The following is a 24755-nucleotide window of genomic DNA, read 5'->3' as shown; positions in this document are numbered from 1 at the left end:
GGCTAGCAAACTTAGTAAATGGGATTTCAGCTTTATCGTATCTATAGAGAGAATTTACCTTTACTACCTGTGTCGGGTTATCAAGACCATGTATTTCTTCAATAGGTGATGGATTAAGACCATGTATTTCTTCAACAGGCGGTAAATTAAGACCATGTAATTCTTCAATAGGAGGTAAATTCTTAACATCTTCAGCTTTAATACCTTTTTCCTTCATAGATTTCTTTGCCTCTTGCATATCTTTAGGACTGAGAAATAGAATACCCCTCTTCTTCGGAGTTGGCTTAGGAGTTGGTTCAGGAATTCGATCAGGAAGTGTCCAATTATTTTCACTAGTCGCCACCCCGTGCATTCGCACGGCCAGTTATTTAGTATTACATTGTAATCTACATAACATAAAGCTATGTGTTGTGTACATTTACACTGGGACATGCCATCTAATTTCTTTTAAATAAGTCATATAGTATTTTCAACATGGGGATTCATAGGCGAATGTATGTGTTCCACAAAGGAGTTAGTTGGGTAACTTGATATTAGATCTTTATACGATTTTATCATTTATATCTTTGAGGAAGTTTGATATCACTTTTATGTCATTTCAAAAGCATGCAGAGCAGTCTAATATATATTGCTTACTTTCTTAGGTCTACTCTAGTATATGTATATGCTTGGGAATTTTATATGTGTACTATCTCAAAGTATTATCCTTTTTACATATTATAGTCATCTCCTCAAAACATTAAATTACATGAACTATGGAATTTGGAATTAATATGTTTTCATTATCAATAGAAACTATTTTTCCTGTAAACAAACTCATTAGAATTAAAACAATAAGAAGAATATTTTCAGATATTTGATATCCTTGAAACTCCGTGTTGAATGTTGCGAGTTAAAAAACCAGGCAATGATAGAACCAATAAGTTGAGATTAAACAAACTGACAACTTGATAGGATTCAAATTTGAAGAAAGCCACAACATCGAAAGAGCTTTGGTTCAATAGCAATGAACCTTACATTAACGGATTTCTATTACATGCACACGAATCACATGGAATATGTATAAACTGAAAAGTTGGGTCGTACATCATGGCCTTAGGTGACAAATTTACTTCCATCTCCGCATGTACTACATGGAAAAATATTTTGCGATTATAGAAGAAACAAACCATGCATGATCGCTTAGTTAATACGGAAACCTTAAGAGCGCCTAGTCATTCCAATCATGAATTTTATAGCAGTCCGTAATTTAAATGCAAATAAAAATCTTGAATATTGGGTGATCATTGATTTTCTACAACCATTGATAGTTGCAGGCATACATTGTGAAAAATAATTCCAATCCGAGAAACTATTCTATAGACAATTCCTTATTTAATAGTCAAAATAGGCTTTCTAAAGCACAAAATCATAATTTTCATATCCAATATTAAGTACGAACATGGACCATATCAAGCTTGATCCTTGTCCACGGGGTAGCCAGAGTAAAAGCTTTGTCCGACCCATTCACATATATGTTGACCTATCTTATAGAGGGGTCTGAAATTAATGACGCACTGGAAAGATCCAATATATGAAAAAAATATGTGCGACTTGAACAGCCTCAGCATGGCTGACCCCTCTCTGGTGACCATTAAAATGGGTGTTTTGCTCACACAATACATCATACACATAGTGAGCAGGTCCAGGGATAGATGAAGGAGAGTGATAGTTAGAACTGCCTAAATTACAGGGGCATACTGCAAAGACGTACATTGTTGTGCTGGGAGGTCTAACCTTGTTGGAGGTTTAATCCGTCCACGTCGGAGCCGTGGATGGGGAAGTTCATCCATCGCACGACAGAGTTCTGGTACTTGGAGAATCTCAACACCTGAATCAATGGTGGAGTTTTTTTCCTTTGGAGGGAGAGAGGAAGCAGACCCAGTTTCTAAGGATGAGGCATATAAGGCATTAATAGAAAGGACATCCAGATGCTGCATGCTTAACATCATGGCATGATTCTTTGTGGATGGAATTAATCTTATCATATTAGTAAAGAAACAAAATCATGTCCACTGGGAGCACCACTTATATGATCATCCAAATAAATTGAGACATGAAAAAGGAAGATCTAGCCACTTCAAGCTTGATGACACCCAGAGACGGGTCTATTTCTAGTACACGCAGATGAGGGCCCGAGTACCTACGAAATCTGTAGCCATGTAGCGGATCCTTCCTTCTGCCTCGCCATGCGCCTTTGGCCGATGGCAATCAATCTTCAGTTCGTTATCAATGGAGCTTGCAAGTTTAGGACCACATCGAGACGAGCCGCTGAAACCCATGTGCAATACCGATGGAGTTGAGGAGATTTTTCTATGAGAGTTTGAGAGAGATACATGAGGGATTCCTTTTTTAGATGGAGATATGTCAGATATTGAGAGAGTTGGACTGGGGAAGAGAGAAACGTACGTGAGAGTTTTCTGTCATTGGAGAGAGATGCGTGAGACATTGGGAGAGATATTGTACCCGTATTCTTTTTCTTGTTGGAGGGATACATGAGAGGTCCTCAAAAACTAAAAGATTGACAGAGATTCTACGCAAAAAAAATATTGGGGGAGATTTTTCTAGAGATATGTAAGAAAAGGAAGAATTTTTTTGAGATAGAGATATATGAAAGATTGAGAGAGTTTTTGGGTTGTGGGAGAGGTATGTGAGAGTTTTTTTTCTTGTTTGAGAGATACGTGAGATATATGTGGGGACTGGATTACGTGCTAGTTTTTTAGGTATTTTTCCCTAGGATTTTAAGGATTAATCCACACGTTTATAACTCTGTCCCATCTTATATTTTTTCCCATGATTTAAAGGTTTAATCTACACCATTATAACTCGGTCCCATCAGATTAACGGCTCGTAATTTCTGATTAACGTGGTAATTTCTTGGGAGTCACAAATTAGTAGAGGTATAGATAGATTGGTCAACATATTATTCAATAAAATTTCAGCTTCATCTGTTGTTCTTTCCCTGAAAACACAATCAGCACAACTATCCAGGTGGTCTCTGGAAGCATCAGTTAGTCCATTATAAAAGATATCAAGTATTTCATTTTTCTTAAGAGGATGATCAGGCAAAGAATTAAGTAATTGGAGAAGCCTCCCCCAAGCTTGTGGGAGACTCTCTTCTTCAATTTGCACAAAATTATATATTTCACTTAAAGCAGCTTGTTTCTTATGAGCGGGGAAATATTTAGTAGAGAAGTGATAAATCATATCCTGGGGACTACGCACACAACCAGGATCAAGAGAATTAAACCATATCTTAGCATCACCCTTTTATGAGAATGGAAATATCTTAAGGATATAATAGTAGCGAGTTTTCTCATCATTAGTAAACAGGGTGGCTATATCACTTAATTTAGTAAGATGTGCCACAATAGTTTCAGATTCATAGCCATAGAAAGGATCAGATTCAACTAAAGTAATTATCTCAGGATCAACAGAGAAATCATAATCCTTATAAGTAACAAATATAGGTGAAGTAGCATAAGCAGGATCATATTTCATTCTAGCATTCAAAGTTTTTTGTTTCAGCTTAGCTAATAATTTCTTAAGATCACTCCTATCATTGCAAGCAAGAAAGTCTCTAGCAGTTTCTTCATCCATAACATAACCCTCAGGATCAACAGGTAATTCATATCTAGGGGGAGATTCTTCATCATCAATTTCATCAATATTATCAGTTTTAATAATTTCATTCTCTCTAGCCCTAGCAAGTTGTTCATCAAGAAATTCACCAAGTGGCACAGTAGTATCAAGCATAGAAGTAGTTTCATCATAAGTATCATGCATAGCAAAAGTGGCATCATCAATAACATAGCAAAAGTATCATGCATCAAAATGAATAGCAGGTGTAGGTGTCGCAAGATTACTCAAAACAGAAGGTAAATCAAGTGCAGAGCTAGATGGCAGTTCCTTACCTCCCCTCATAGTTGAGGGATAAATCTTGGTTCTTGGATCTTTCAAGTAATTAATAATGATAAGCAGATATAAATCCCAAGTGACTCAAAGAATAGATCTATGCTCCCCGACAACGGCGCCAGAAAATAGTCTTGATAACCCACAAGTATAGGGGATCGCAACAGTTTTCGAGGGTAGAGTATTCTACCCAAATTTATTTATTCGACACAAGGGGAGCCAAAGAATATTCTCAAGTATTAGCAACTGAGTTGTCAATTCAACCACACCTGGAAACTTAATATCTGTAGTAAAGTCTTTAGTAGCAAAGTAATATGATAGTAGTGGTAATGGTGGTAAAAGGTAATAGTAGCAAAAGTAATATTTTTGGTGTTTTGTAGTGATTGTAACAATAGCAACGGAAAAGTAAATAAGCGAAAAACAATATATGCAAATCTCGTAGGCAATGGATCAGTGATAGAGAATGATGCCGGATGCGATCGATCAGAGTAAATTGCACAGAAGTACCACAATTGGGGCATTGGAAGCAGATTGGTACCAAGATTGGTAATTTTTACATGTCAGTACCAAGTCTGGGCCAAGCCGTTACAAAAAGGTCTAAACAGCATATAAACGCGTATTGACGGTGTATCTGACCGGCGGGCCCCGCCTGTCGGGTGCTGACGTGGCATGTTTTTCGCAGAAACCCCCCTTTTTTCGCTGGCGCTACTGTTTGTTGTCTCCACGTGGCGAACATGGAACTTGGCGCTGGGTGGGATGAGGTCAGGCGGACATGGGAGGCGCAGAGGAGGCCGGATCCGGTGAGGTAGGGCGCTGGGGCGTCGCAGTCAACGGGAAGGAGGCGACATGATGCAGGGGCTCCAGTGGCGCTGGCTGGGATGAGGTCAGGCGGGACGAGGGGCACAGAGGAGGCAGGAGCCGGCGAGGTAGGGCGCTGGGGCATTGCGGTCAAAGGGGTGGAGGTGGCCGGATGCAGGGGCTCCGGCGTCGAGGGACGAAGGGGATGGACGGATCTGAGGCTCTCCAACGTGGATTGGCCGGGAACCAAGGCGGCGCGTCGGGCTGGAGCTACGGGAGGCCATCCATGGCGGCTTGACGTCGGGCTCCTATCCAATGGGCAAGAGAGAGAGAGATTTCCGGGTGAGAGAGAGAGAAGAAGAAAAAAATGGAAGGAAGAAGAGAAGGAGAGAGCCAGGGTGCGGGGAAGAGAAGGAGAGAGGCAGGGTGCGCGGACGGCCTGGTCCTAGTCGCCGGTGGTGGTGCTCCGATGGCCGGCTGGCAGCGAGGCGAGGAGGAGGCCGGGGCGGGGGTTACGGGAAGCGAAGGAGCTCGGGCTCGAGGGGCTCCTCCCCTCGATCCAGATCGGGCACCACCGCGCGTGGAGACGACGAACATCAGCGCCAGTGAAACAGGGGGGTTTACGCAAAAAACATGCCACGCCGGCACCCGACAGGTGGGGCTCGCCGGTCAGATACACCATCAATACGCGTTTATACGCTGTTTAGACCTTTTTGTAACGGCTTGCCCCAGACTTGGTACTGACATGTAAAAATTACCAATCTTGGTACCAATCTGCTTCCAATGCCCCAATTGTGGTACTTCTGTGCAATTTACTCGATCGATCATGTAACAGTCATAACCTAGGGTGACACAGAACTAGATCCAATTCATCAATGTAATGTTGGCATGTATTCCGAATATAGTCATACGTGCTTATGGAAAAGAACTTGCATGACATCTTTTGTCGTACCCTCCCGTGGCAACGGGGTCCTATTGGAAACTAAGGGATATTAGGGCCTCCTTTTAATAGAGAACCGGACCAAAGCATTAACACATAGTGAATACATGAACTCCTCAAACTACGGTCATCACCGGGAGTACTCCCGACTATTGTCACTTCGGGGTTGCCGGATCATAACATATAGTAGGTGACTATAGACTTGCAAGATAGGATCAAGAACTCTCATATATTGATGAAAACATAATAGGTTCAGATCTGAAATAATGGCACTCGGGCCCTAGTGACAAGCATTAAGCATAGCAAAGTCATAGCAACATCCATCTTAGAACATAGTGGATACTAGGGATCAAACCGTAACAAAACTAACTCGATCACATTATAAATCTCATCCAACCCATCACCGTCCAGCAAGCCTACGATGGAATTACTCACACACGACGGTGAGAATCATGAAATTGGTGATGGAGGAAGGTTGATGATGATGATGGCGGCGGATTCCCCTCTCTGGAGCCCCGAACAGACTCCAGATCAGCCATCCCGGGAGAGTTTAGGGCTTGGCGGTGGCTCCGTATCGTAAAACGTGATGAATCCTTCTCCCCGAAAGTGAATATATGGAGTTAGGGTTGAGGTCGGTGGAGCGTCAGGGGGCCCATGAGGCAGAGGGGCGCGCCCAGGGGGGTAGGGCGCGCCCCCACCCTCGTGGATAGGTGGAGGCCCCCCTGACGTGGATCTTCCTTCCAGTATTTTTTATATATTCCAAAATCATTCTCCATTGATTTTCAGGTCATTCCGAGAACTTTTATTTCTGCACAAAAATAACACCATGGCAATTCTGCTAAAAACAGCGTCAGTCCAGGTTAGTTTCATTCAAGTCATGCAAGTTAGAGTCCAAAACAAGGGCAAAAGATTTGGAAAAGTACATACGACGGAGACGTATCAGGTGCCGTCCATATTTGAGCATAGACTCATCTTTTTTGACAAGAAAATGGAATGCTCAATTGGCAGCATGAAATTCTTTAGATGGACACAACTGGATGTTCCCTGTAGCTATTGGTTTGTTTCAGTCAGAGACAGAGGTTTCATGTACATGGTTCATGATGTAGTCAAAAAGATGCATAGGGCCAGTGTCACCTCTGGCAGTACACACATATGCATGTAAAGGTCTAGAAAATGCAGTGAAGAATGTTTTTCCTGATTGTGAGCAGAGGGAGTGATTCGGCCATATGTGGATGAATTTGACAAAAAAATTAGAGGGGAAGAATTTGGGAGAATGTGGCCAGCAGCAAGATCTTACACAAAACAAAAAACATCCATATCATCTTGATAAGATAAAAGCAGCATGCAGTGAGTTTGGTCCATGGTTGAACACCTATCATTCTCTATTGTGGTACAGTTCAGGATTTAACACTGCCATCAAGTGTGATCATATCAACAATAACTTGGCAGAAAGTTTTAACAACAAGATAAAGCAGTTAAAGGCAGACTAAGGCATAGCCTAGTGGTGGGAAGGGACTAATGCCTTCCCACCCACCCAGGTTCACGGCATGGTACTTGCAATTTGGGTTTGTTGCACCAATTATACTATAGGGGGTTCCCTTACTGTCCTTCTGTCAAAAAAAACAGTTGAAGAACTTGCATGTGCATGACAAGGTTGACCAAATCAGGATCATTGTCATGCACATGTGGAAATTGAGAAGAATGATTGGTGATTGTCTACAAGGGGATAAGCTTCCTGCACTGGTACAACAGGTGGTGAACAGGAAGTAGAAATCTTACACATATGTGTGTGGAAAAATCTTCATTGTGGGGTGCTAAAGTTAGAGATACCAAGACTGGAAGGAGGCATGTTGTTAACATTGACTTGCATGACTGCACTTGCCTCGAGTGGCAGCACACCGGGAAACTATGTGACTGTGCCATTCTTTTCTTGGCCTCCCAACCCAAGATAAATATGCACCCATATTTACATGAATATTACTCAGTGGCAAGATTTAATGCTGCATATGCAACTCCAATTTCAGCACTTACATATCAGTCTCAGTGGCCTAAAGTGGAAATAGAATTTTACATGTGTCCTCCCCTAACAAAAAGAAAGGCTGGCAGGCCTAAAGAGAGTAGATTCAAGGCATGGTTTGAGAAAGGTGGGAGTAGTAAAAAGGGGAAGGGGAAGAAGGATGCAAAGCCAAAAAGGTCCCAAAAAGGTAAAAAAATAGATGCAAGCTATGCCAGGAACTTGGGCACTGAAAAGGATCTCCAAAATGTTGTTACACTCCTAAAAGGCCAAAGTATGTTTATGTTTGTGTTTTTTATTTGGGTGTTTTTTTAATTACATGCAAAATTACAAGCTTTATTTTCCAGGAGGAAGCATGGAGGTCAACCCCTTTGTGGTTGAAGATTGCTGGGCAATAAAAAAGGCAAGAATCAATGGCTCTAGAAAAAAGAGAAATTTTGGTGATGAACCAGAGTTGGATGATGCTGCAGTGAAAAATGAGCAAGAGTTGGATGTTGTTGTGATGCAAAATGATCAAGATTTGGATGATGTTGTGCAAAATGAGGCAGTCTTTGATCTTGTGATGCATCATGAGCAACATTTGGATGATGATGTGGTGCAAACTAAAGCTGTTGCGGGAGATGTTCTGCAAACTGAAGCTGTTGCGGTAGCTGTTTCGCAAAGTGAGCCTATATTGCAAGTTGTATTACCAATTGAAGCTACTGGATTTGATGTAGATGTTGTGGTGCCAACTGAAGCTGTCCCAGCTACTCGAGTTAAGAAAACCAAGACTTTGAGTGAACTAGGTGTGGTAGGATCAAAAAGTGGTAAGAAGAAGAAGAAATTGAGTGGTAAGAAGAAGAAGTAAAAACATCTTTTGTCAAACTTGTCTAACGGTGATGTGTGTTGTAGAATAACAAACTTGCTTCAATTTGTGTAAAATGATATTTGTGTAATGCTATTCAAATTCTAGCCAAATTTCAAATTTGACCCAAAATTCAAATTTGAAATTGTTTAGTATGTGGTATTGATGTTACAATGATTTCTCAAATATTAGTCATATATATGCATGTTAAGTGAACAATCCGAGCACTTATTGTTGATGTGAAACACTAGTCACGAAAAATGGGCTCCAAATGAGCTCCGAAGCTAGGCTAACACCCCATTTGTAAGCAAATTTTTTCTACCTTTTCAATATGGGCCAAAAATCAAAACTTGACATCTAGTGTGCAAATATAGGGTCCATACCCAATATGAGATCGTTTGGATAAATTATGACATGCTTATCCCTAAACCCTAGCTTGAATCCCATGCAACCTTGTTCATGATAGCTTTCTTTTGTGAAGGGTTTTTCATGAAAATACCCATAGACCAAGTTTCTTATTTTTTCCAGCAACTCACTCACATAAAACGTTGATGAGTGCAAGTTTCATATTTTTATGATTTTTTTGAATTAGTTATGCTCAACCCTAGCCCTCAAAACCCTCTCAAACCCCCTCAAACCCCATATGAAACCCCGCACCCTTCTGCGGCGCTAGATCGCTTTTAGTGGACATCCTGGATCAGGCACTAGGGCTACGTCACTGATCCGCGTGAGGCTCTGTGGTTGGCTCCAGTCGACAACACTGGATAACCCTCCGCCTCAACTCTGGATCACTGGATCACTACGCGTTCAACGGTGTGGATCACGCTGTCAGCGATCCGGGCGCTACGCTCTGATTTGCTGGATTCAAAAACAACTTTTTTTGCAAACTGAACCGCGCTCCGATCTGCGCGCTGCATCGAGTGGGCTAGCCGTTGGGCTCTGGTGAAAGAAGCTTACCCTTTGGACCTTTGGACCGAACCACGCCTCCTCGGGTCTAGCCAGGCCCTAGCCAGCACGCTACGTTGCCATGCTCGATCGTAGCCTACGCTGCATGCATGCACGGGTGGCACACGCATAGAAGAACGGGTCAGCGTGACCCCTTGACCCCCGACCAATGGCATAGACACGTGTAGCTGTGAAACATTGCAGCGTGGCTATTGATGCGATGCAGCCATCAGTTTCCCATGTGTGTGTACACACTCCCGATGCCACCAAAAACCGCAACGCTGCCCAGTCATTACTTCCACCCGGTGAAACCAGTAAAAAAACATGTCGCACCAGGGCTATTTAAGCCATACCTTTCGTCTTCCTCTCCCTCCTCATACATACCCCAACCCCACCCTCTCCCATCTCTGCCGCGATCTGCCCTCCTTCTTCCTTCTTCTCCACAAAGAAGCCACCATGCAGTACAACGGCCCGACCTACTGCCCCCGCCCCCGCCCCCCCCCCCCCACCGTGCCGGAGAGCCTCTATACCGCCGATGTCTATGTAGAGAACACCCTTAGGGTGTGGGCAATCACAAGGTGGAGGGGCGCAAGGGAGTTAACACAGTTCTTCCTTTTGGCCGGCTACCGCCACCTCCCCCTGGCTCTCTAGTGATGTTCCATGTCGAGGAGGTCAATCACAATGGGGTTGTGGTTGTGCTCCTTGCTACCTTCAACAACCCCTTCGATGCCTTCTACCTCCTCGGGTGAGTGTTTTGGTGTGGGTGTGAGTTTATTGCTTTCACCACCCACAACATCTTCACTGAATTTAACAACATCTTCCCCACCAATGACGGCATGCACACCCTCCCATACCCCGTCGACAACCAGGAGTGAAGGGCGCCCGGAGGAGCGAGGTGGCGTTTGCCAAGAGGAGGAGAAGGAGAAGAACCGGTTTGGTGCCCTCGATCTATCTAGCTATCTATCTATCATATTAGTATTTTAGCTTGTAATCGTTTATGTCTGCGTGCTACTATTATTAATTTGTAAGGCTATGCTATCTATGTCGTGGAACTATGGGTTGTGCTACTATATATGAGTTATATTGTTGTTGGGTTTCGTTCTACTATACATATTGTTGTTTCATGCTATTATTTGTGGGTTGCTATGGGTTGTACCCATTTCGCCCTTGTGTGTTGCCCTGTGTTGCTATGGGTTGTTGGGTTTCTATCTAGTTTTTGTTTTTTCTATCTAGTTCATATTGGTCAATTGATATATGTGCTTGATGTTCTATCAAGTTGATCTATGTGTTTCTAATACAAGGAAGATTCCACTATGGACATGCAAGTGTATGGGTACCGAACTGTTTTTTGCAAAAAGAAAAAAAATCATATATTGGTGTGCTACATGTGGGCATGCATGTATCTAGGCACTAGCTATTAGGGCCACCGTAGCTAGTAGGGTGCAATTTTATTTGTGCAAATAATTATTGGATTAACTCAAATGCCCAAATAAATATTTTTATGCTCCTAAAAATATTGGTTTGAATTTTACCTCTGGCCAATATTTTCATGGCAAAACATGAACATTTTCTTAGACCTGATCATTTCCAAAAAAGATTTTTGTGCTCCTAAAAATATTGGTTTGAATTTTACCTAGCGAATTTTAACATGATCATTTCCAAAAATGATTTCTGAGGTTTTCACATATCCCCATTTAATTTGGGTTTCATGGAACCGTAGACAAGCAACAACTATGTAAAGCAAAACAAAAAAGTTACAATACATACATGTGTTCATGCAGCCATTTTATGAATTGCTACATTTGGTGCACCAAGCGGGTGGGCTTGTTTTCTATTTGGGCCTACTTTTTGTCACAATACTCAACAGCCCATGGCCCAATAACATTTTTTTACCATGAACTCTACCCATGCACTCTGTTATAACTGAAGAATTATAGAATTTTATGAGTTGCTACATTTCATTCATCAATTGCTTCACACATGCACTCTGTTAACTGAGAATATCATTGGGTCCTGAATATCATTATCAGAATTCAGGCTTTGCTTCACACAAATTCAAATTCAGCTAACAAATGATCCCTGAATTACTGAAAATAGTAGCTAGAGACAATAACTGAAACTAGGGACCCTAGACTCTGAAACTAGCTTGACTGACGAACTGAAACTGTAACAATTTCTAGCGATTGATGAACACCAAGTAAAAGAAACCCATAGCAATGACACGGCAATAAAATGCTCTAGGCATCATATTTGCTTGCTGCTTCAAATCGATCAGCTGCTTTAATTGCTTGCCCATTTTCTTCAAGTCACACTTCACTTCAGCACTGTCCATCATCGGATCGGCTCTGTCCACCAAATGTGAGGCGTGTTCCACACCAAGTTGCCCCCCAAAATTGAAATTGAGCTCTTGTGTTGAAGCCTGCATTTTAAACCTCTCAACGTACTCATCGAGCCACTCGAAATGTCCACATTTCATCAGAACCTGACAAAACAGAGTAAACAGGGGTCAACGGCGGCATGAACCCTAGATCAGATCCACCACCCAAATGAGCTCCAAAAAATAAAGAAATCGGGAGAATTTAGATAAGCTGCACGGTTCTAACCTGCCCCGGTTGTGGCCTGCTCAAGCATTTGACGAACTCGCGCCCACGGTTGCCATTTTCCTCCTTCACACAAGTGAAACGCTTCAGAGGCTCCATGCGCGGGCAATCAGGGCATCTTGTCAACAACACTGGACCGTACTGCGGCCATGATTGGCGGGAGGCCGAATTTGAGCTAGACATCACTCGCCGGCGGCGCGCTTCATTGCCGGTAAGGGGAAAGGGGAAGGGCATGAAGGAAATATGCCCTAGAGGCAAGAATAAAGTAGTTATTTATGTTTCCTTATATCATGATAAATGTTTATTATTCATGCTAGAATTGTATTAACCGGAGACTTAGTACATGTGTGAATACATAGACAAAAAGAGTGTCCCTAGGATGCCTCTACTTGACTAGCTCGTTAATCAAAGATGGTTAAGTTTCCAAGCCATGGACATGTGTTGTCATTTGATGAACAAGGTCACATCATTAGATAATGATGTGATGGACAAGACCCATCCGTTAGCATAGCATAATGATCGTTCAGTTTTATTGCTACTGCTTTCTTCATGACTTATACATGTTCCTCTGACTATGAGATTATACAAATCCCGAATACCGGAGGAACACCTTGTGTGCCATCAAACGTCACAACGTAACTGGGTGATTATAAAGATGCTCTATAGGTGTCTCCGATGGTGTTTGTTGAGTTAGCATAGATCGAGATTAGGGTTTGTCACTCCGTCTATCGGAGAGGTATCTCTGGGCCCTCTCAGTAATGTACATCACTGTGAGCCTTGCATGAAATGTGACTAATTGAGTTAGTTGCGGGATGATGCATTACGGAACGAGTAAAGAGACTTGCCGGTAACGAGATTGAACTAGGTATGATGATACTGACGATCGAATCTTGGGCAAGTAACATACCGATGACAAAGGGAACAACGTATATCGTTATGCGGTTTGACCGATAAAGATCTTCGTAGAATATGTAGGAACCAATATGAGCATCCAGGTTCCACTATTGGTTATTGACTGGAGATGAGTCTCGGTCATGTCTACATAGTTCTCGAACCCGTAGACTCCGCACGTTTAACGTTCTGTGAAGATTTGTATTATGAGTTATGTGATTTCATGACCGTAGTTTGTCCGGAGTCCTGGATGAGATCGGGGACATGACAAGGAGTCTCGAAATGGTCGAGACGTAAAGATCAATATATTAGAAGGCTATATTCGGACATCGTAAATGTTCTGATTGATTCGGGTATTTTTCGGAATACCGGAGAGTTGCGGGAATTCGTATTGGGCCTTAGAGCAACTCTAGCAGACCCCGCATCCTGCCCCGACCCGTAAAATAACCGCCAAAATGCGGGTCAGGCGGAAAAACCAGCCCGATCAGACCCCGCATCCCGCCCCGGCCCGCAAAAAATTTTAGGGGGCGCGGCAAAATCCCGAGCCCAACCCGTTAGCTTAGCATAATGATTGTTCAGTTTTATTGCTACTGCTTTCTTCATGACTTATACATGTTCCTCTGACTATGAGATTATACAAATCCCGAATACCGGAGGAACACCTTGTGTGCCATCAAACGTCACAACGTAACTGGGTGATTATAAAGATGCTCTATAGGTGTCTCCGATGGTGTTTGTTGAGTTAGCATAGATCGAGATTAGGGTTTGTCACTCCGTCTATCGGAGAGGTATCTCTGGGCCCTCTCAGTAATGTACATCACTATGAGCCTTGCATGAAATGTGACTAATTGAGTTAGTTGCGGGATGATGCATTACGGAACGAGTAAAGAGACTTGCTGGTAACGAGATTGAACTAGGTATGATGATACTGACGATCGAATCTCGGGCAAGTAACATACCGATGACAAAGGGAACAACGTATATCGTTATGTGGTTTGACCGATAAAGATCTTCATAGAATATGTAGAAACCAATATGAGCATCCAGGTTCCACTATTGGTTATTGACTGGAGATGAGTCTCGGTCATGTCTACATAGTTCTCGAACCCGTAGGGTCCGCCCGTTTAATGTTCTGTGAAGATTTGTATTATGAGTTATGTGATTTGATGACCGTAGTTTGTTCGGAGTCCTGGATGAGATCGGGGACATGACAAGGAGTCTCGAAATGGTCGAGACAAAAAGATCAATATATTAGAAGACTATATTTGGACATCGTAAATGTTCCGATTGATTCGGGTATTTTTCGGAATACCGGAGAGTTGCGGGAATTCGTATTGGGCCTTAGAGCAACTCTAGCAGACCCCGCATCCTGCCCCGACCCATAAAATAACCGCCAAAATGCGGGTCAGGCGGAAAAACCAGCCCGATCAGACCCCGCATCCCGCCCCGGCCCGCAAAAAATTTTAGGGGGCGCGGCAAAATCCCGAGCCCAACCCGTTAGCTTAGCATAATGATTGTTCAGTTTTATTGCTACTGCTTTCTTCATGACTTATACATGTTCCTCTGACTATGAGATTATACAAATCCTGAATACCGGAGGAACACCTTGTGTGCCATCAAACGTCACAACGTAACTGGGTGATTATAAAGATGCTCTATAGGTGTCTCCGATGGTGTTTGTTGAGTTAGCATAGATCGAGATTAGGGTTTGTCACTCCGTCTATCGGAGAGGTATCTCTGGGCCCTCTCAGTAATGTACATCACTATGAGCCTTGCATGAAATGTGACTAATTGAGTTAGTTGCGGGATGATGCATTACGGAACGAGTAAAGAGACTTGCCGGTAACGAGATTGAACTAGGTATGATGATACTGACCATCGAATCTCGGGCAAGTAACATACCGATGACAAAGGGAACAACGTATATCGTTATGCGGTTTGACCGATAAAGATCTTCATAGAATATGTAGAAACCAATATGAGCATCCAGGTTCCACTATTGGTTATTGACTGGAGATGAGTCTCGGTCATGTCTACATAGTTCTCGAACCCGTAGGGTCCGCCCGTTTAATGTTCCGTGAAGATTTGTATTATGAGTTATGTGATTTGATGACCGTAGTTTGTTCGGAGTCCTGGATGAGATCGGGGACATGACAAGGAGTCTCGAAATGGTCGAGACATAAAGATCGATATATTAAAAGGCTATATTCGGACATCGGAAATGTTCCGAGTGAATCAGGTATTTTTCGGAATACCGGAGAGTTGTGGGAATTCGTATTGGGCCTTAGAGCAACTCTAGCAGACCCCGCATCCTGCCCCGACCTGTAAAATAACCGCCAAAATGCGGGTCCGGCGGAAAAACTAGCCCGATCAGACCCCGCATCCCGCCCCGGCCCGCAAAAAAATTTAGGGGGCACGGCAAAATCCCGAGCCCAACCAGGGAAAACGCTGGTTTCTACCTCGCGGCTGCGGTGGCCTACATATAAGCGGAAGCGGTTGGTAGGGGGACATTTCATCCCGCGCTTTCTTCCACCAACCACCTCTCCTATCCCCCCTTGCGCCGCCGCCCAAGATTCCGACGAAAGTAGCCGGCAGGAGCACGCTAGAAGGCCGCCATGCGCAGGAGGCCTCCCCTCCCTTCCCCCTGCGTCGGTGGGCCGCCGGATTTGCAGATCTACAGCACTTCATCGCGGGCCGCCGTATTTAGCTTTTCCGATCGCTGGTTGCTGCCACAAGCGATGGAGTGGTCGGGGAGCCTCTCCTGCAGCCCAGGCAAGGGCGCATCGCCGCATGCAGGTACTGCTTCGTCCGCCCGCCACTGCCAAAGGTTTGCATGCATGGATTCATCCGGCCGTACACCAGGGTCGGCGCTCGTGCAGCGTCTTGGTGGCTTGCCGATGCCGCTCATAGAGTGCGACGACTGCATGCGGAAAGTGCTGCGGCTCACTTCAGGCACGCCGAAGCACCTCGGATGGGTGTTCTCCAAATGCGAAAACGATGGGGTACATGCACTTGCGGTAGCTTATTTTGATAGCTCAATATTTGGTTCAACTGCGGTAGCTCATTTTGAACATGCTCACTCATTGTGTGTAGGAAGATGGATGCTCATTTTGGTTTTGGGAAGGCGAATACATTGATTTGTTGATAGAAAAAAAATTAATAGATGTTCGTGCACTCATTAGTAGAATCGAAGGCAATGAATCGGGTGCATGTGCAACTAGAGGGGAAGCAACGTCTACTTCTTTCGAACCAAAGATGAAGAAAGAAGAATGCAAAATCAAGAATCCACAGATCAACAATGAATGCATGGAGAAGATATTAATCCAACTAGTGGGAGCAGTTATGGAAGTTGGACATCTTCTAAAATGCATACTTGTGGTTCTTGTTTTCTTTGGTCTTGCTATTCTAGCAAAGATTTGGTAATGTCTATGTATCCAATATTGTTGAAAAAGGCAAAAAAAATGCATTATGTTGGATCAAATTAAGGTGCAAATTTAGGTTTTCGGTGTCGGGAGGAGCTGCGCCCGATCAGACCCCACAAAACCGACCCGTAAAAGAGCATATTCCACGAATATCCTTTTTTACGGGTTCGTTATGCGGGGTCTGCATCTACGACTGTCCGCGCCGCCTGCAAAGCCGTTTTTCCGTGAACTGCAAACGCGTTTTGCGGGCCGGTCGGATGCGGGGTCTGCTAGAGTTGCTCTTAATGGGCCATACGGGAAAGGAGAGAAAAGCCTCAAGGGTGGCCGCGCCCCTTCCCCATGGACTTGTCCGAATTGGACAAGGCAAAGGGGGCGCCCCCTTCCTTCCTTCTCCTTCTCCCTTCCCTTTTTCCTATTCCATGTGGAGGTGGAATCCTACTAGGACAAGGGAGTCCTAGTAGGACTCCACACTTTGGGCACGCCCTATGAGGGCCGGCCTCCTCCTCCCTCCATCCTTCATATATGTGGCCAGGGGGCACCCCATAGGCACACAAGTTGATAATTGATCTCTTAGACGTGTGCGGTACCCCCCCCCTCCATAGATTTCCACCTCGGTCATATCGTTGCAGTGCTTGGGCGAAGCCCTGCGCCGGTAGCTTCATCATCATCGTCATCATGTCGTCGTGCTGACAAAGCTCTCCCTCGACACTCTACTGGATCGTAAGTTCATGGGACGTCACCGAGCCGAATGTGTGCAGATTGCGGAGGTGCCGTACTTTCCGTACTAGGATCGGTCGGATCGTGAAGACGTACGACTACATCAACCGTGTTGTCATAACGCTTCCGCTTACGGTCTACGAGGGTACGTGGACAACACTCTTCCCCTCTCGTTGCTATGCATCATGATTTTTTTTTTAAATTACTGTGTTCCCCAACAGGGCTGGCAATGGGGGGTGCGCTGGCTCGGGCTCATGGATGGCTTGGGTCAGTACCCGGGCATGCTTATGTGGATAAGTTGTGGCTCCCGCACACATGTGAGTAAGTGGTGGGTCCCACATTCATGTGGATAACTGATGGGTCCCGCGTGTCATAACTCAAACCACTAACCCTTGTGTTTTGCATTTCATGGTTAAACAGGGCCATGTCGCATTGGAGCTATTGTTGGCTAGAAAAACGTCGCACCAGAGGTATTTTCGTCAACTACGACACTCCTCATCCAATTCATCTCAAAGACGTCGCACAAGAGCTATTTCCCCGTTCTATTCCGTTGTTTCACTTTCATTGCCACATAATTGCTAACTGCGTGTATAGGGTGGATATCTACAATATGATACAAAAGAATTACCAATATGCTTCAAAAGGGTAAGAACGTGAATGATCTGGCCATTTTATCATCTATTTGTAGTAGCTGGAATTTTTTTTCCCGATGCTCTCTAAGTAGTGTTCACAATTTTTGATTAGAACAAAATTTCTTTGCTTTTGTGGCTGATTGATTTCTTTCCGATACAAAAGAATTAAAAATAAGTGGAAGCAAACATGTTTTTTTTTACATTGTATATGTTAGACGCATGAACTCCCATAATATAAATGAAATTACACAATAAAGTGTTTCATGACCGTGTACCTTATCTGCATTTTTTTATTTGTATATTAGTTATGAGCAAGATCTTTTGTTTAGATAAAAAAGTAAAAAGGATAAGTGACTACAATATTGAATTCGGACAACCATAACACGCATCCATGTGTTTGGTTCGGACATCTCACGTTTGATCATAATCGTCAACCATTAATCCGGTGCTTAGTCTTTTTTTTATCACGGAGCAACTTCCATCCATTGTGGAGCAAATGCCAGCTCTACAATCCATCATCTTTGTCTTAACAAAGGCTGGCACTAACGCTTACTTCTTGCTCGATACTTGGCTGCACCATAAACCACTAGCAGTACTGTTCCCCTGTCTACATTCTCACACTACACTGCCCCTACACTAGTGCAGAACCGGGCAATAGCACCGGTTCGTAAAGCCCTTTAGTGCCGGTTTCGGAACCGGCACTAACATTTTGGCACTAAAGCCTTCCCCCCTTTAGTACCGGTTCAGCACGAACCGGTGCTAAAGGGCAACCACGTGGCACGAGCCAGCTCCGGGGGCCGGGAGCCCTTTAGTACCGGTTGGTAACACCAACCGGTACTAAAATGTTTGGGGGATTTTTGGTTTTATGATTTCTTTTTCATTTAATTTTGTGTTGTCCATTTTAATTCTTTTTCGTTTGCTGGTATTTACGGTACTACACATTGTACACGTTATGCATATATATATATATATGTATCTATATATATAAATAAAATTTCTAGTATAACCAATCATATATATATATCATCAATGTCTCACAAACCACCATATTAATTTACACATACACACATGTGTATAGCTATATACAATTTCTCCTACATATGCTTTTGCCTTCGGAGCCAGTGGCATTAGCCTAATTGGTGCCTTCGGAGCACGATGACAATTGGAAGTGGTTCATGACCTGTTCGATGGGGGCGGTAGCGGGTAATAGTATTCTCCCTTCGGATTTATGACCTGGTCGAGCAAAAATCTCGCTATTTCCTCTTGAAGTGCTTCTACGCGCTCCGTTTATAGGAGCTTGTCCCGCACCTCTTTGAACTGTTAAGAAGGAGATCAATATGCATGTGTATTAGTTGTGTGACTAGATATCGATAATGGTGTAAAAATTGTGAATAGTGTTCTGACAAGCGTACCCATTCCTGTCTTTGAGATCTTCTCCTTTCGGACGCCATCATGCGAATGTTCTCGCAAACGCAGTATGCACACAGATTAGTCCCCTGCGCCTGCTTCAGGGCCTTTATTACGAGAATGGAATTTAATTTGATCAGATAATAATTAATCAAGCATGATAATTAAAGAGATGGCAGCTAGCTAGCTAGCTAGTACTACTTAATTACTTACCTTGGATCGAAACCATTTCAGCTGTGGTTTCCATTCGCCTTCCGTGACGCTGATGAACCTTGCCCAAGCCCTGCCCGCCGACAAAGAAAATGAATAAAGGGGTTATTAAATAGTTCATATCATGAAATGACGAACTAAATAGGCCGAGATATATAGTTAATAATGATTGAAATTACCTGTTGACTATCCCATACAAGATGTTGTAGTCACTATTAGCTTTGAGTAGCGAGTCCAGTATTTCACCTGTTCCGGCGTCAAGTTTAATGATACACACGATCCAGTGAAATCTGCATGCACACACGTTTGCATGTCTTAATTAAGCGGACATATGTAAGCAAAAACATGTAGCTAGCTAGTAGGCAAAAACAGAGAATTTGTAGTACAAGAAAGTGTGACTCACTCAAAGTTGTAAGGAAGTAGTATATCTTCGTTGTATTTGAGGCGCTTCAAGAACTCTAGCATGCTGTCCTCTACCTGCTTTTCATAATACTTGCTCATTTTCCATGTGTATTGATTAACGGTGTTTGGGTTAATGAACCCAATGCCATAGCGTCCACCTTTTCTCATTTCATACATCTTCATCCTGCATAATACCACAGAAAAGAATATAGTGAGGATAATTACAGGTAATGATTAATCAAAAGGATCACTACAGCTAGCTTGAGACTTAAATTACAGAAAGAAATCACTTACAGACAATAGCAACTGGCGATAGATTTGTCGAGTGCATCTTGATTGTATAACTGAAATAGTTCAGAATACTCAACGGCCACAGCTTTCTCATGGTAGTAATGATCCTTCTTGACATACACCATGAGGGACTCTCGATCGGATCTCTTGATAATGTCCATGTACCATTGATGCAATTCATACATTCTCGTTCGGAGCTTCTTGACATCTTCTGGCTCGACCAAAGGTTGGCCCCGGACATATTTCCGTTTTATTTCCTCCTCTGTAATCCCAGGCATGTCCTCGATCTCGAGGAGTTGTCCAACAGTGATCTTGAGTTCTTCAGCCTGCATTATATGCTCCTGGGTTATTACCACATCGCCCACCTCGGGAACGTAAACTGTTTGGCCACAATAATATTGGGCGCGCGTACTGTCACGTGTTGTTGGCGGCACAACAAGCGGGGGGGTCGATTGCGCCGCCTATTCTCCCAGCTGGGCAACGGTTTTCCCGCATTTTTCAACAGCTGCTTGTTGTTTGCTCGAGCTCGAGCTCGCCTCCTTCTGTAGACGTTGTCGATGTAACTTCCTGATGTGGCGCTCATAGTCTGTGTCAACAGGCTTAGGAGCTGGTGGTTGAGCCATACGAATGAAGTGGTCAACTACTTCCACAGGCACTTTCTCCCTTGGTGGCGGTGGCGGTTTCGGTCCAAAATGGGCGTCGACTTCTGCCCGCACTATGGCATTGGTTTGCTCCTCGGTCCTGTCGTAAGCCCTCACAGGAAGAGGAGTAGTGAGGTTTGGACCATATTTATATCGCTTGCCTCCGCCTGTACTTCCTGTACTATGACCTCGACTGGTACCGCTACGCACCATAGCTGCGGGGTGTCTCTTCTGCGATTGCTGAGGCAGCGGAGACGGCTGACGGGGCTGAGTTGGATGAGGAGGAGTGGCCTGAAGCTGTGCCGGACTTGGAGGAGGAGTGGCCTGAGGTTGTGCCGGACTTGGAGGAGGAGTGGACGTCTGACGCTGTGTCGGACTTGGAGGAGGAGTGGCTTGACACTTTGCCGGACTTGGAGGAGGAGGAGTGGCCTCACGCGTTGGTGGACTTGGAGGAGCGGGAGTCTGCTGACTCGGTGGCGGACTTCGACGAGGAGTCGGGTGACGCGGTGTCGGTGGCCTTCGAAAAATGATGCAATCCTTTCTCCATAGGATGATACGATGTTTGGCATCTCCGAGTGTGTGCTCCTCATCACCTCCAGGAATGTCAAGCTCTAGCCCCGAATATTGGTCCACCACCTCATCAACCAAGACACGAGCATAGGCCGCTGGAATCGGGTTGCAATGGAAGGTTGCCTCGGGGGAATTTAAAAAAGCAACGGCGTCCGCCACCTTCATGGATATGTTCTTCATTTTGAACTGTAGCTCGCAGTTAGTGTTCTCCGTGATGTCATCCACGGGGTATCTATCCAGCACTACTGCGTCGCCCAGGGCGGAACCCGCGCTGCTTCTCGGCATGGATGGGGCGGTGGTATCCAATGCTGGATCATCCGCTAGCTGCTGCAGCTGCTGAGACCCCCTTTGCTGGCTAAGTGAGTCGATCTACTCCTGCTGCCGCTGGAATTTAGCTGCCAATTCCGCTTGACTTGCTTCTAGGCCTTGAACGCGTTCATAGTCGAGCTTCCTTTGCTCCTCCTCCATCTTCCTCTTCTTCTCCTCCGCAATCTTCTTTCTCGCACGGGTTCTTTAGTCGGCGTTCCAGTCCGAAAACCCCTCATACCATGGAATAGCGCCCTTGCCTCGTGTTCTTCCCGGGTGTTCAGGATTTCCCAGGGCACGCGTAAGCTCGTCGTTCTCTCTGTTGGGCTGGAACACCCCCGATCGAGCCTCTTCTATTGCAACAAGTAGCACATCGTCGGCTCCGTTCAGACATGCCTTCGTCGAAACATTGCCTGTCTTCGGGTCCAACTCCCCCCCATGCGCACAGAACCAAGTCCTGCACCTGGGGGGCCAACTCTTACTAACCGGAGTGACACCTGCATCCTCCATCTCTTTCTCAGACTTATCCCACTTAGGCATTGCCACCGCGTAGCCACCTGGCCCCAGCTTATGGAACTTATCCTTTTTTTTGGCATTCTTCTTGTTTATTCTCGACCGTTCCTTAGCTAATTCTGAATCCTTGAATTTCACGAAATCGTCCCAATGAGCACTTTGATTCTCTAGTATCCCCTCGAATACTGGAGTCTTCCTTCCTCCATTGACGTACTTCTCCCACGTCATTCTCTTGTGGTTCTTGAATGCAACCGCCATCTTCCTAAAAGCAGCGTCCTTGACTTTCCGCACGTCTGCTTCTGTGAAATTATCTGGTAGGGTGAAATGTTCCATGAGAGTATCCCAAAGCAGATTTTTTTGATTCTCGTCGACAAAAGTAACATCTGGACGTGGATTTGCTGGCTTTCTCCATTCTTGAAGGGAGATCGGGAGTTGGTCCTTCACAAGAACTCCGCACTGACGAACGAACTTGTCCGCAATCTTCTTAGGCGCTAATGGTTCGCCATTAGGTTTGAATGCCTCGATATTGTACTTTACGCCCTCCTTCAACTTTTTGTTCGGGCCTCGTTTCGTCCTTTTGCCTGAAGATTTGATCGATCCGGATGGCTGAAAGAAGAAAGATCGATTCGTTAATATATCTTCAACTCATTTAAAACATGCGATGATCACCAGATTCCTGCTTATATAAATATATATACCTCACCGGTGTTTGTTGTTTCAGGATCAACATGTTCTTCGTCGTAGTTCATGACTTCCATCTTCTCGGTCGTCGCGATCGAATATCATATCACCCTCTCCGGTGTTGTTCAAAAATTCGGAGCCGTCAAAATCTTCTTCATTCTGATCATCATCTGGCCCGCGTATGATATTGAACATGGTCTGTTCTCTCTCTCTGTCGGTATTGTCCGCCATAGCTTTTATTTAACTATGCCAAAAGAAATATAAAACAATTTAGTATAATCTCGAATAATAGATATAATCTCGAATACATCGTCTCGAATAATAGATATAATCTCGAATACATCATCTCGAATAATAGATATAATATTGAATACATCACTAGCTAGCTAGCTAGCAAGCTAATAAAGATCGAATACTACAGAGTAATCTAGGCCACTCGCGGTTCCTGAGGTGCGGGCGGTGGACACCCAAAGAGAAGGAACCATCACTGGATCATAGCTCGGGTGATCTCCCCAAAGAACCTGCCAGGTATTGGAGAACCTGACGTCCATAGCAGCCATGTAGCGATGGACGTGCTCGTCCTCCTCCCTGACATGGCGACGTACCACCTTCGGCGGGGCCGGCTCCCTCAGCACCGAAAGTGGCCCACGCGAATGCCACCAAAGGAGATGAGGGTCGACGAAGGGACCCGGGGCCGGGTTCCTCACCAAGCGTCGCGCCCCTGAAGGTAGCACCTCCCAGTGCCAGCCCGGCGGAGCCCAGTCCCGGACATGGGTCCTCTGAAGCAGGACGTCATCGCGGACGTGTCGACGGCGAGGATGCGGGCCGGGCATCATCGACAACAAAATACTATATGCCGCAAAAGTAAAGTAACATTTTTTAAATGATGGATTGTGATGATTTCATATATGCAAATTCTAAATTTTATAACTAAAAATATAAGAAACTAAAAAAACATCGATCATCGTCTAACAATTTGAAATTAATCTAATTCATCTAGCTAGCTAAAACTAACATTTCCAAAATTTCTAACATTTCTATATAACTAACATTTCTATAACATTTGACATTATATATATTATAACTAACATTTCTACATACTATTTGACATTAATCTAATCTAATTAATTAATTCATCTAAAACTTTGTATGAAAAACAGAAAAACAGAAAAAACTAAAAGCTAAAAACAGAAAAATTGTGTGTGTGTGCGCGTCTAGTGTGTGTGTAGTGTGTGTGTGTGTGTGTGTGTGTGTGTGCATGTAGTGTGTGTGTGCGCGCGCGCGTGTGTGTGCGCTACGGTCGGCGCCGGCGCCGGTGTGCGCTACGATCGATTGGAGGGAGGAGAGGGGCCGGGGGAGGGGCTCACAGCGCGCGCGGGCAAGGTCGAGGCGACGGCGAGGGCGAGGTCGATCCAAAGGCGACGGCGACGGCGAAGCGAGGGGATCGGCGACTGGGACGGCGACGGGGGTGCCGTGGAGTCGACGGGGACGACGCGACGAGGACGGGGGCGTCGCGGAGTCGACGGGGACGGCGTGACGGGGGCGGCGACGGCGCGGGACGAGGCGGCGGCAGAGAGAAGTGGGAGATGAGAAACTGAAAATTTTCGAAGTGTTTCTTATATAGGGTACACCTTTAGTACCGGTTGGAGCCACCAACCGGTACTAAAGGCCTGTTTTGGCCAGGCCAAGCGGGGGGAAGCACCCCCCTTTAGTACCGGTTCCTGGCTCCAACCGGTACTAAAGGCCCCCCCTTTAGTACCGGTTGGTGCCACGACCCGGTACTAAAGGGTGTGCGCTGCCAGGCGAGGGGCGCAGAAGTTTAGTCCCACCTCGCTAGCCGAAGGGCGCTCACACCTGCTTATAAGCCCCGCCGCCGCTGCTGTCTCGAGCTCCTCTCTAAAGCAGGCCTTCTGGGCCTACCTCTGCTACTCTGCCCTGTGGGGCCTATTGGGCTTGCGGGCCTGCATCCTGGCCCAACAA

General features: G+C 44.9%; 2 protein-coding genes across 2 annotated transcripts; one reads left to right on the top strand and one right to left on the bottom strand.

Moving 5' to 3' along the window:
• Nucleotides 1-11668: 11668 nt before the first annotated feature.
• On the bottom strand, nucleotides 11669-12275 carry LOC147983136 (uncharacterized). The gene is made up of 2 exons (XM_087540655.1): nucleotides 12096-12275; nucleotides 11669-11974 (listed from the first exon to the last, which is right to left on the bottom strand). The coding sequence occupies exons 1-2, from the start codon at nucleotides 12273-12275 to the stop codon at nucleotides 11669-11671; spliced, it is 486 nt and encodes a 161-aa protein (XP_087396781.1).
• A 3545-nt stretch (nucleotides 12276-15820) lies between these two features.
• LOC147983135 (uncharacterized) lies at nucleotides 15821-16406 on the top strand. The gene is made up of 2 exons (XM_087539446.1): nucleotides 15821-15985; nucleotides 16077-16406. The coding sequence occupies exons 1-2, from the start codon at nucleotides 15821-15823 to the stop codon at nucleotides 16404-16406; spliced, it is 495 nt and encodes a 164-aa protein (XP_087395572.1).
• The last annotated feature ends 8349 nt before the right edge of the window (nucleotides 16407-24755 follow it).

This window comes from Triticum urartu, chromosome 2A (genome assembly GCF_056163025.1).
Source record: "Triticum urartu cultivar PI428250 chromosome 2A, HENAU_Tu73, whole genome shotgun sequence".
NCBI classification, from domain to species: domain Eukaryota; kingdom Viridiplantae; phylum Streptophyta; class Magnoliopsida; order Poales; family Poaceae; genus Triticum; species Triticum urartu.
This window is presented reverse-complemented; position numbering and strand designations above follow the sequence as displayed.